This window comes from Pimephales promelas, chromosome 13, assembly GCF_988280905.1.
Source record: "Pimephales promelas chromosome 13, fPimPro1.hap1.1, whole genome shotgun sequence".
In the NCBI taxonomy this organism is placed as follows: Eukaryota; Metazoa; Chordata; class Actinopteri; order Cypriniformes; family Leuciscidae; genus Pimephales; species Pimephales promelas.
Genome location: NC_142781.1, coordinates 33847819 through 33861395, shown reverse-complemented (window position 1 = coordinate 33861395; position 13577 = coordinate 33847819). Strand labels below are relative to the sequence as shown.

Genomic DNA, 13577 nt, shown 5'->3' with positions numbered 1-13577 from the left:
TAGGGTTTTATGTGACATTTAATGTTTATTGCTTTTTTAAAATTTCACGATTTGTTCTTTTTCACTTTCAAAAACTGTAGATTTAACGGTACTTTACTGTAAAATTATATCACAGTTATTTACCGTATAAAGTACGGAAACTTTCTGTTAACCAATTGACAGTTTTGCACTGTAGCATTTTTACAGTCTTTTACTGTTAAAATCACGGATATTTTTTACATTGTACCGTATTTTATACAGTAAAGTTCTGGCAACAACAGCTGCCGGTATTTTACCGTAAATTGAACTTTTTTTTTTACAGTGTATGTTCCGCACATAAATATGACAAATGACCTAAGAAATGACCTACTGTGTGTGCGTTCACTTTCAATTGACAGAAACTCTGTTTTACTGAACTAAAAAGACACGAGGGTGAGTAAATGATGACGCCATGTTCATTTCTGTGTGAACTTTTCTTGCTATACTGTCACATTATTAGAGGAATGAAGGCGTTCTGATTAGCCTTGAACTGAGTTTAGAAACCGCCAATGAACCGAAGCAGAACACGTTGGGGAGAAACAGCGGCTTTGTTTTAATAGTTTGTCAAAAAACTAGTTAAAGCGGGTCTGCTAATTATGACCGTTAGCTGAACACGGCTTTGACGTTCCCAACCGCAAAAACCAACTGACAACTAGCTCATTAAAACTCTCCCTAACAATTACACAACAACAACAGCGGCGGCCCGCCGGCTGTTTTACGGCCGTTCCACGAGCAAGTGCACACGTGATCCCGAGTGTGCTTGAAATTTTAATTAGGTAAAGCATGAAATATTTAAGAAAAAAACTCCCAAGCCATTCCCAGGCTCGTGTAAAAGCACTCGCAGCTCTTTTACTGCCTTTTTTTCACGCGGCTGGAATGGGTTTTGACAAGAATCCTCAGATAATCTATTCCCTCAACAGATCCTCAGCTGTAATAATTAGGACACAAAGAAGAGAGGAAATTTTCACATGTCCTCATTACACTTAAATATATCGGTCTTGTACTAGAGCGTCACACTTTGTCTGTTTAGCTTTAGGAGCATTAGAGAAGTGGACTCTAGTTCACACACAAATACAGCTGCACAAATTCTTGTTAAATATGACATGATGGGCTCAGCACTTTTATATATAGCACATTTGGCATTACAAGGAATACAATTACAATCTGATCTTAAAGGGATACTCCACTTTTTTCCTCCACTTAAGTCCCTCAGAGTTAAATAGTTGAGTTTTACCGTTTTCGAATCCATTCAGCCGATTTTCTGATATTTCGAAGAATATCAGTAACCAGACAGTTTCTGGTCTCATTGACTTCCATTATGGAAAAAAATATACTATGGAAGTCAATGAGACCAGAAACTGTCTGGTTACTGATATTCTTCGAAATATCAGAAAATCGGCTGAATGGATTCGAAAACGGTAAAACTCGACTGTTTAACTCTGGGGGAGTTGTAAAATAAGCCTATTTCCCAAAAAAGTGGAGTATCCCTTTAAGTTAATTTAAAATGGATTGAGAAATGTTCATTTAAAAGTCTATTAAACTGAATACCAAGGAAAGAGAAAACAATTAAATCAATGCAGCACTGTTTTTAATTGGAGAATGCAGAAAAAGAGATGTGTTTTAATTAGAGACGCTCTGCCTCTTGTGTCTTTAAATTGTTAGTTGTCGATGTCGACTCGTCAGTGTGACGCAGCCACAATGCACTGAAGGACCGGTCCGGATCCGGAAAGGGAAATGATTAATTCATCGAGTCTCGAGTCTTTGGGTTCGGCCGGGGGCAGTCTACAGGACGAACGAAAGACTCTGACCCGTCCCGAACCCGAAGACTCGAAAGAGATGAACTAATCATTTCTGTTTCCAGGCTAGATGTCTCGTCCGCGCTGCTGTCCACACTGGCGGCCATCTTGTCACAGGCAGCTCGCTCACTTGTGACATTGTGTTTAAAGGGATACTCCACTTTTTTTTTGGAAATAGGCTCATTTTACAACTCCCCCAGAGTTAAACAGTTGAGTTTTACCGTTTTCGAATCCATTCAGCCGATTTTCTGATATTTAAAAGAATATCAGTGACCAGACGGTTTCTGGTCCCATTGATTTTCATAGTAAAACTCAACTGTTTAACTCTGAGGGAGTTGTAAAATGAGCCTATTTCCAAAAAAGTGGAGTATCCCTTTAATGGTGTGTGTAGTTGCTCAATTTTCGGTTTGGTTTGTTATAAACGTCAGAGATGTAGTTATGACACTGAACACTTATGAATAATAAGTGTCTCAATAAATAAATCATCCATAATTATAGCCACGTTAAACCTGTCACCGGTGGGACGCTTGCCATTATATTTTTAAAACAATAATATCTTAGAAAAGACCTTAAGTTATTTTGACAAACTATATATCATTTGAAAGCTTACAATCTCTAGTTTCCATATTTGGTGACTGATTTTCAAAATAATTTACACAGGAGCCGTAATTTATCAATTTGCAACAAGAATATTTTCATACTCATAAAGCGTGTTCAGACCTTTATTTTGAAATAGCAATGAACATGAAAAATCATGAAAAAAAGTTAGAAACCTCAGTTTGATTTCATGCCAAGAGTTCAAAAGATAGCATCCATTCAATTATTTTAGAAAGAAAAAGGTCTGAAATTTTTTTAAATATTACAAAAAAAAAAAAAAAAAATACACCATTTGTGTTATGGCAATAAGCTATAACGCGCATGCGTGTTCTTTGTATGTGATTCCTAGAGGTTGAATTCATATCAAAATCTGCCAAACTTCCCATACTACTTCTGAATAGGATTTCTACTTCATAAATTGTGTAAAATTTGTGAAAATTATGGTTCAGATCACTCAAAACACATATGGAAATGGAGGCGCCCTTATATGGGCTGTAATGGAGTCTGGTTGTGCCCTAGTGGAAGCGATCGGTACTGCGCCCAAACAAAATCTCACTGAAAGCTCATTTTTTTGAGATATCAACCTAAAATTTAAAACACAACTTGTTCAGATTTTTGGCTTTGATTTTTCTGCAGTTTTAGAGTAGCCCAGGTTTTGAAAATATATATTTTATATAAAATATGAAAAATTATTTTTTTTACATTGTACATTTCTATAAACTCAAACTTCTATAACTTTCACTTTCTTAATTTATTTCACTTCGAGAAAAATCTGCCAAATGTCTTCTTTAAAACGGGACCAATCTTCCGTCTATATTCCAAAGCATTCTTGAATTACAACCATTTAAGTTTGAAATGAGCATTTCCATGTCTTTTCAAAAAAGGGTTAATAGTGTTCCTAAGAAACCGAACCGTTTGTAAATCCGTCAAGATTTCAACGAGATAAGAGTGTTCGTGCTGATCACTCATCTTTCATCAGGAACCACTGAGCCCGCCAGAAAGCTTGCCTGTGACAAGATGGCCGCCAGTGATGACGATAGGGGCTCCGCCGTAAGACATCTAGCCTTTATTATTATGGATATCTATGTTCATGTGCATATTAAAGTTATTAAAATCGTTCAAGTCACAATAGGGAAGAAAAAATTATCTCAACTTCGGTTTCATGCTGACTTTAATAAAGAGATATGCTGATTTACAGCTCTCACCTGACCAGTGTCCCGTCGTGGCTCCGGATCGGTCCGTACAGGTGTTGCTGACGGGAAGGAAGGCCGCCTCCCATCCTTTAGGAGCGTAGCGCCAGTTGTGCGACTCGAGGATGAGAACTCTCTGCGTGCCGTAAGCGATCATGAAGCAGTAAACCACGTGATGGAGCTGACAGCCGTATCCGCAGCCCTTATTGATGTTACACACCAGCTTACGAGCTTTACTGCAATCCTGCGGGTTCTGATCCGGACAGACGACACACATGACAGATGCAACTCAAATATGACTGCATTTTAGATCAAATGACTTTGTAAACTTCACTTTTAAAAACACTTTTGCTGATAATTTACTCACCCCCATGTCATCCAAGATGTCCACGTCTTTCTTTCTTCAGTCGAAAAGAAATTAAGGTTTTTGATGAAAACATTCTCCATATAATGGACTTCAATGGGGTCCAAACGGTTCAAGGTGCAAAAGACAGTTTCAGTGCAGCTTCAAAGGGCTTTAAACGACACCAGACGATGAATAAGGGTCTTATCAAGCGAAACGATCGCTCATTTAAAAAATAAATATAAAAGTTTAAGTTTTATAAGCTCAAATGGTCGCCTCGCTCTGTTCTGAGATGCGCGTTCGTGACTCTCCTGTTCCATCAAAATGAACGAATCTTTTTTCGAGTCATTTGGTTGATTCAACAACCGAAATGAATGAAATGACTTGTAAAAAGATTTGTTTTAAGTGTCGTTTGCAGCCCTTTTGGACCTTGAACCGTTTGGACCCCATTGAAGTCCATTATATGGAGAAAATCTTAGAAAGTTTTCAATGTTTTTCGACTGAAAAAAAAAAAAAAAAGACATGGACATCTTGGATGACAAGGGGGTGAGTAAATTATCAGCAATTTTTTTTTTAAAAAGTGAACTACTCTTTTAAAACGTTCCAAAATAATTTTTTTTTCAATAGCACGGTCACATTTATTACATACATAAATTACAGATTTCTTTCTATTAGATAGATTTCAAATTAAATCTTTTTAACTGTGTTCACTGAAGAATCCTGTAAAACGTGCATCACTGTTTCCAGAAAAAATATGAAGCACACAACAGTTTTCACCATTGATAATAATCATAAATGAGCATCAAATCATCATATTAGATTGATTTCTGTAGGATCATGTGACACTGAAGACTGGAGTAATGATGCTGAAGGTAAATTAAAATATTAACTAAAATAAACTAAAATAGAAAATAATAGTAATAATATTTAACAATATTATGCGAGAGTCGAAGAAACTTCTTTGAAAAACAAGAGAAAAAAGAAAAATCGTACAGACCCCAAACTTTTGAACGGCATAGTGTAAATAATAAACAAAAAGCAAAATAAAATCCACGAATAAATAAGAAAATAAAAGGACAACGCTACTGAAGCTTCTTGCCCTTCTTGAAGGAGATTCCATATTAATTATAATTGTACAGCGCTAACAAAAACTCTCTTTCTTTATTTATTTATTTAGATGGGACAATAAATACGCCGGATTTAGCACAATGCTAATTTCCATCCGTTGTCCCCTAACACAGACAAATACAATCCAAAAACAGACACACAATATACATAAACAAAACACATGTGAAATTAAAAAAAAATATATAAATAAAGAATATTAATAATCATAAAAGTTCCTATAGGCCTATCTTATAGTACCCATTACAAAAACGCCTATAAGTAGACATTCCAAGATGCTTATTATAAATTTTTAAAATAAATCTATGCATCAAATTCAACCTTTATACTAAATGATTACATTGAGCTAAGGTATTGGGCAGGAATTATAGTTATCCTAAAACACACACACATGTGTAAAAGATGAACAGATTCTGTGTGTCCGGCAAGGGAATCTCTGCGCTCACAGCTTATTTCCCCTCAGAAATGCTTTTTCAGTTTTATTGTGCCATTAGAGGAAATGAGTTACGGTAATCAAATTGTCTGGCGGCCCTGGAAATTTTTTTTTTGTGCGAAGGCAATATAGATTTCACTTCTAATTCAAATCCGATCCAGTTGGCACAGAGTTTGCCATGGCAGCAGATGAAGCACTCTCATTTTAAAGTGCTGCCCTAGCAGAACACACTTCCAGACATGTGATGCAGAGATGATATGGAAATCAGTGATCAGAGACGATCTGGTGTAAAGCGTATGGCAGTGAATGATAACCAGATCTTTCCTGCAGAGAGAAACAGACACTGTGCTTGTGCTGGTATAGACCATCTAGTAAAGCACACATATTGTGAAAAATGATTAGATGTCAGTATTGAATGAAATAATTTACTTAGATTTGCCCTCAACACAGACTACAACTGCTGTTAGCGCTCGATACACACATGCATAAACTGTTGAACACAAAATAAAATAAAAAGCAAACAAAACACACCTCTCCTCAACAAACAACTCACACTAAAAAATGCTGGGTTGTTTTAATATGGACAAACCCAGCCATTGGGTTAATTTTTTTAAACTAATTTTTAACCCAACGTTTGAGTTTGTCCATATTTGACCCAAAAATTGGCTCATCAGATCTGGAGCACCAAAATATTATGCAGCAAAAACCTTTTTTTACAACATTATTAATAACTGAGTGAGCACCAATGAAAATGTTAACAACTGAGAAGCAAATGATTTCTGAAAGATCATCGACGCAAAAAAAAAAAAATATATATATGTTCATCAAAAGTATTTTTATCTTGTTTTCCAGCACAGATATCTAAACATTGTTAAATCAAGATTTGTTTACTTGAGATGCGATATTAAGACTTCGTTCTCTGAAAAAAACATCAAAATGAAGTGAGTTTTTGCTTAAAACCAGAAAAAATATCTGCCATTGGGATTATAAAAATAACGAATTAAGATAATTTGACTTGTTTTAAGCTGAAACTCACTTCATTTTGATAAATAGTCCACAGCTCTGTAACTTCTAACATGACCGGGACTAAGTTTGTGTAGTTTCAGTCGCAAATTAGGCGCTGCGTCATATCATTACACCTGCTGCGTAAAACGTTTCTTGATTATTACGCAGGAATGAGAGTATAGTTCCTAGCCATTTCAGCCTAGAAAATCACAACTGTACATTTTCCTTCGGTCTTAGTGCACAATGTAACTACAGAAGAGTCAAGTTATAAATATGAAAAATATCGAAAGTTTTTGATCATTTTTTTTTTTTTTGAGAAATGCTAATGGTCTTGTCCACTTCTATGATTTATGCTAAGCTATGCTAAAAGTGGTACCGCCAGAACCGGGGATCGGCTGAATGGATTCAAAAACGGTAAAACTCGTAAAATGAGTTTTGTAAAATGAGCCGGAAAAATGTCGAAACTCTTTGGTCATTTTTTTTTTTTTTTGAGAAATGCTAATGGTCTTGTCCACTTCTATGATGTATGCTAAGCTATGCTAAAAGTGGTACCGCCAGAACCGGAGATCGGCTGAATGGATTCAAAAACGGTAAAACTCGTAAAATGAGTTTTGTAAAATGAGCCGGAAAAATATCGAAACTCTTTGGTCATTTTTTTTTTTTTCTTTGAGAAATGCTAATGGTCTTGTCCACTTCTATGATGTATGCTAAGCTATGCTAAAAGTGGTACCGCCAGAACCGGAGATCGGCTGAATGGATTCAAAAACGGTAAAACTCGTAAAATGAGTTTTGTAAAATGAGCCGAAAAAATATCGAAACTCTTTGGTCATTTTTTTTTTTTTTTGAGAAATGCTAATGGTCTTGTCCACTTCTATGATGTATGCTAAGCTATGCTAAAAGTGGTACCGCCAGAACCGGGGATCGGCTGAATGGATTCAAAAACGGTAAAACTCGTAAAATGAGTTTTGTAAAATGAGCCGAAAAAATATCGAAACTCTTTGGTCATTTTTTTTTTTTTTTGAGAAATGCTAATGTTCTTGTCCACTTCTATGATGTATGCTAAGCTATGCTAAAAGTGGTACCGCCAGAACTGGAGATCGGCTGAATGGATTAAAAAACGGTAAAACTCGTAAAATGAGTTTTGTAAAATGAGCCGGAAAAATATCGAAACTCTTTGGTCATTTTTTTTTTTTTTTTGAGAAATGCTAATGGTCTTGTCCACTTCTATGATGTATGCTAAGCTATGCTAAAAGTGGTACCGCCAGAACCGGAGATCGGCTGAATGGATTCAAAAACGGTAAAACTTGTAAAATGAGTTTTGTAAAATGAGCCGAAAAAATATCGAAACTCTTTGGTCATTTTTTTTTTTTTTTGAGAAATGCTAATGGTCCTGTCCACTTCTATGATGTATGCTAAGCTATGCTAAAAGTGGTACCGCCAGAACCAGAGATCGGCTGAATGGATTCAAAAACAGTAAAATGAGTTTTGTAAAATGAGCCGGAAAAATATCGAAACTCTTTGGTCATTTTTTTTTTTTTGAGAAATGCTAATGATCCTGTCCACTTCTATGATGTATGCTAAGCTATGCTAAAAGTGGTACCGCCAGAACCGGAGATCGGCTGAATGGATTCAAAAACGGTAAAACTCTTTTGTAAAATGAGCCTATTTCCAAAAAAGTGGAGTATCCCTTTAAAGTGACAGCAGCCTAATATACCTGCTGCCAAATTATAAGATCTATATGTCAGCTTTTCCCCATGGTATCAATGTCAAAATAGTGTCCAGTGAAAATGCTGAGTGGCTTTAGAAGGATGCGTGTTCTGTACCTGCAGGTATGAGATCCTGTTCTGCACCAGACTGGACAGATCTCTGGCCTCCTTCTCTCTCCACTCCCCGGCTCCGTCCGCCTGACTGAGGAGGTGCAGGTCTGTCATGATCGTTCTGACACACAGGAGAGAGTGTTAAACCTTCTCTATCATCATCTGACAACCATTCATTACCAGTGCTGGTCATATGTAACCTGGATTACGCAATCAGACTCCAAAAATGACACATTTATACATAATACATTTGTAAAGCTACTTTTTTTATTGATTACATGGTTAAATATTATTGACAAAATGGTGGTGAATTATTTCTAATTCAGTTTTAAGTGCATTTGTCAAGCAGTGACAATGTGTACATTCAAACGCTTAGTTTGAGGCTAGTAAAGTGCAATTTAAAGATTTACGCAGTAGATATTTAAAGTAAGGTATATATACACAATATATGCAAAACAAATATATGTTTGCAATTTAGTGATTCTCCCAAATCTAATCATGTATTACTATGTCTTTTAACACATTAAAATGCACAAATTCATGCCATTTTGTATTTAGGCAATTCCCAAAGGTTTATGGAAAAAGGATTTTCTTTCTCTCTTATTGTTATGCTACACAATTATTCAAATCAATGCAATCTTTTAATCTCAAAGTAATCAAAAAGTATGTGTAATAGATTGTTTCACTGCAGTGATGTTCTACCTCAGTATGTTTGTCTTGCTTTCCAGTAAAAATCAAGATACATTTACTTGACAAGCGAAATTACTTAAATATTAAGTATTAAGTCAAAATTATGCAAGTTTAAGTTTAAAACAAGGCAAGTATCAATATGCATTATAAAGGTATTTTTAATGCATTGATTATGCCTTTTAATGCATTGTATGATACTTTTTTATCATTTATCATTATAATAATTTAATGTAACACCTTCAGAATGTATAATGCATGACACAAGCAATTTCAGATGTAAAAAGGAAGCTGTAAATATTTTAATGCATTTTAATTTTATTTACACTTGTTTATAAAAATGGTATAATGCACTAAACATGAAGGCTTTAAGTTACCAAAATATCAGAAAAACCAACTCTACTCACAGGGAAAACAGGATTATTTTTCTTGTTTTAAGCAAAAGCTCACTTCATTTTTGATACAGTTTTTTGCTTCTCAAGTAATTGAATCTTGATTTGAGAATGCTTAGATATTTGTACTAGAAAACAAGACAGAAATAATTATTTTTTTTTTTTTTGCAGTGTACAAACATGTCATTGTCTCCAGAAATGGACTATAATTTGTAAGTACTACATCTACCCAGCACTGTTGATTACTTATAGTTCACATATTGACCAAATCAGATCTCAAATCTCCTTAAACCGTCCTTCACGGTTGCATCAGGGTTTGAGGCGTCATTCTGAAGAGAACTATGAAATCAAAATAATCCAGATCTGATTATTACTCTAACAGCCTGTACACAATAAAATCACTGCCAGACCATCCTTTAGTTTAACCTTCGTCTTGATGTATTTTGCAGTATTTTAATGTGAACCGAGGCAAAGAACAGCGTGAACATTCAGCACAACATCTCCCTTTTTTCAGTAGCACCTCATTACAGTACACGAGATCCAGGGGGCGGAGTCAGATCCAGATCTGAGGGGTGGAGTTGGGTAGGTTTAGGGGTGGGTTTAGGGATCAGGGGGTGGAGTTGGGTAGGATTAGGGGTGGGGTTAGGGATCAGGGGGTGGAGCTGGATAGGTTTAGGGGTGGGGTTAGGGATCAGGGGGTGGAGCTGGGTAGGTTTAGGGGTGGGGTTAGGGATCAGGGGGTGGAGCTGGGTAGGTTTAGGGCTGGGGTTAGGGATCAGGGGGTGGAGCTGGGTAGGTTTAGGGGTGGGTTTAGGGATCAGGGGGTGGAGCTGGGTAGGATTAGGGGTGGGTTTAGGGATCAGGGGGTGGAGTTGGGCAGAATTCGGGGTGGGGTTAGGGATCAGGGGGTGGAGCTGGGTAGGTTTAGGGGTGGGGTTAGGGATCAGGGGGTGGAGTTGGGCAGAATTCGGGGTGGGGTTAGGGATCAGGGGGTGGAGCTGGGTAGGTTTAGGGGTGGGGTTAGGGATCAGGGGGTGGAGCTGGGTAGGATTAGGGGTGGGGTTGGGATCAGGGGGTGGAGCTGGGTAGGTTTAGGGGTGGGGTTAGGAATCAGGGGGTGGAGCTGGGTAGGTTTAGGGATCAGGGAGTGGAGCTGGGTAGGATTAGGGGTGGGGTTGGGATCAGGGGGTGGAGCTGGGTAGGTTTAGGGGTGGGTTTAGGGATCAGGGGGTGGAGTTGGGTAGGATTAGGGGTGGGGTTGGGATCAGGGGGTGGAGCTGGGTAGGTTTAGGGGTGGGTTTAGGGATCAGGGGGTGGAGTTGGGCAGAATTCGGGGTGGGGTTAGGGATCAGGGGGTGAAGCTGGGTAGGTTTAGGGCTGGGGTTAGGGATCAGGGGGTGGAGCTGGGTAGGATTAGGGGTGGGGTTGGGATCAGGGGATGGAGTTGGGCAGAATTCGGGGTGGGGTTAGGGATCAGGGGGTGGAGCTGGGTAGGTTTAAGGGTGGGGTTAGGGATCAGGGGGTGGAGCTGGGTAGGATTAGGGGTGGGGTTGGGATCAGGGGGTGGAGCTGGGTAGGTTTAGGGGTGGGTTTAGGGATCAGGGGGTGGAGTTGGGCAGAATTCGGGGTGGGGTTAGGGATCAGGGGGTGGAGCTGGGTAGGTTTAGGGCTGGGGTTAGGGATCAGGGGGTGGAGCTGGGTAGGTTTAGGGGTGGGGTTAGGGATCAGGGGGTGGAGCTGGGTAGGATTAGGGGTGGGGTTGGGATCAGGGGGTGGAGCTGGGTAGGTTTAGGTATCAGGGGGTGGAGCTGGGTAGGATTAGGTATGTAAGGTGGGAAGAATTGGACCTGGATCCGACTCCTCCCCGTGGATTTCATGTTCTGCAGTGAGAACCATCTCTTTTTTTTGTTCGACAGAAGAAATAAAGTAATGAGTGAATGATGATCATTTTAATTTTTGGATGATCAACTTTGTGGGAGTTTAGACACTAGTAACACATCAACCAGTCATTTGCTAATTCAAACAGATGGGCATACGCTGAGTTTATGAGGAGTTTAATTATGACTTCATCAATGAGAGACTCCTCAGGGAGCCGTTCGCTCCAACACGGCACGGCATTTAATGTGAATCGAGCACTTCTCTTTGTGAAAACAGAGAAACAGGTGTGAATGTGCTGATTGACCGTCTGAGAGACGGCGAGATAATGAGATATTGACAGCGTCTCTCTCTGTAATTAGTCTAGTGGGTGATAACTCGAAATTAAGTGCTGCTATATTTCTATCGCACCACTATTAGTGTCTGGAGCCGTTTCATAACGGTGAAACTAGAGACGCACATCAATTCTTCATCATCCATCTCATCAAAAAACAATTCTGAATGTTATGAAACCCGTCGACGACACGCTCGACTCATATTTCAGAAGAAAACATGAAGTAAATGAAAATAATGTTTTGCTGAAAACCAATTTTAGGTTTAAGTTGTTTTGGGTTTTTTTTTAGCATTTTGACAATTAATCATATAAATAGCATAGTTTTTGCTGAAGTCTGGAGTAAGAAAAAGGTTTAAAAAGAAAAATAAATTAATACTTTTATTCAGTGAGGATGCATTCAATTGATCAAAAGTGACATTAAAGACATTCATGAGGATACAAAAGATTTCTATTTCATATAAATGCTGTTCTTTTGAACTTTACATTCTATAAAAAAGCTCTGATTAAGTAGAAAAGACTGTTTTTAACATTGATAATAATAATAAATTAACAATCATAATTAATAAGTGAGCACTATGACAATAATTAAGCAGAAGGATCATGTGACAGGGAAGACTGGCGTAATGATGATGAAAATTGCCATTATAGAGTAATTACATTTTAACATATATTAAAATTTAAATCACTTTCAAAGTGTTTATTGTAATAAAATCTCACAATATTACAGTTTTTTACAGTATTTTTGTTTGGTGAGCAGAAGATACTTCTTTCAAAAACGTTTATAAATATTACTCTAAACTCAACTTTTTTATAATTATTATTCTTCATAATGCTGATTCGTGCAAGCCGGTCATGTTTGAGCCTAATTCTAATTAAATACAATACGGAAAACACATCCTTAATAAATACATACCACATTTTTTCTTTTTGTGTGTGTGTGTGTGTGTGTGCATTACATTAAAAATAATTCAGAGACTAAATGTGCTTTTGTCACAATGCAAAAAACAAAACAAACTTTTATTATATTCTTAATGCAAATGTAATGTAGTTTTGATCACGGGGTCAAACACGGTTTGAGAGATTCAATTTCTGAGAGTCACAAATGAGATAAGATCACAAATCTTAATTGTTTCTTCAAGAAATATTAAGGGTAAATGAGAGCTAATTGTAGATTTTAGATGTGAAATGCATGTATTTTTTTATTTCTCGTAAAGAATTAAAGCAATGAAGCCCCTTTTTGGGTGGAAGCAAAAACATTTTTAACGTGTGTATCTTTAAATGCAAATGAGCTGTTGCTCCCCGCCCCCTTTCCAGAAGAGGGCGGAGCCTTTACAGCTCATGCCTCAGATACTCCGGCAACAACAAACAAGATAAAAAAAAATCAGTTTTATTTGCTTGTTTTTGATTATCATCAGTATCATGGTCTTCGTCATCATTAAAATTTATTATTTGCATACATTTAATAGCAATATCAATTTAAAATGTTGATATGTGGTTTTCGGAGCAAAGCATTCCTGAATGGGAGACCCTGTATTAGATATATGGGGATAATAATGGATGTGGAGTGGATGGGTTTTTACCATAACAACACACCACAGACACATAATTATGTTAAAAAAAAACAATTTTAAAGGTGATTTTTGCACAATAGGTCCCCTTTAGAGACAAAGTTGAACTGAATGAAACATCCAGCGGTTATAATAGCGCTATGCCTGACCTCTGTTGGTGACCCAGGTCCTGCAGGAGTGTGTCAGTGTGTTTCTGTCTGTCAGTCGGGTTGATGTGACTCAGCTTCTGGATCTCGCTCCGAATGAAATACCACAGCTCTTTCACTCCATTCCCCACCTTCCTCCGCAATTCTTCCTGTTCTCGACCCGGGCCGACTGAGGAAGAGAATGAGAGATTCAAAAGTGCTCTAATTAAGGAATAAGGTCTGAGAGGATATGATGTAATGTGAAGATAATC

At 37.7% G+C, this 13577-nt stretch overlaps 1 protein-coding gene across 1 annotated transcript in view; it reads right to left on the bottom strand.

The window, feature by feature from the left end:
* The window catches only part of fut8b (fucosyltransferase 8b (alpha (1,6) fucosyltransferase)), a 110271-nt gene that overhangs the window by 12945 nt on the left and 83749 nt on the right, over positions 1 to 13577 (bottom strand). The window contains exons 4-6 of the mRNA XM_039689969.2: positions 13330 to 13495; positions 8331 to 8445; positions 3617 to 3854 (exon numbers count right to left, since the gene is read on the bottom strand). Coding sequence (XP_039545903.2) covers positions 3617 to 3854; positions 8331 to 8445; positions 13330 to 13495 — 519 coding nt within the window. The remainder of the gene's footprint in view (positions 1 to 3616; positions 3855 to 8330; positions 8446 to 13329; positions 13496 to 13577) is intronic.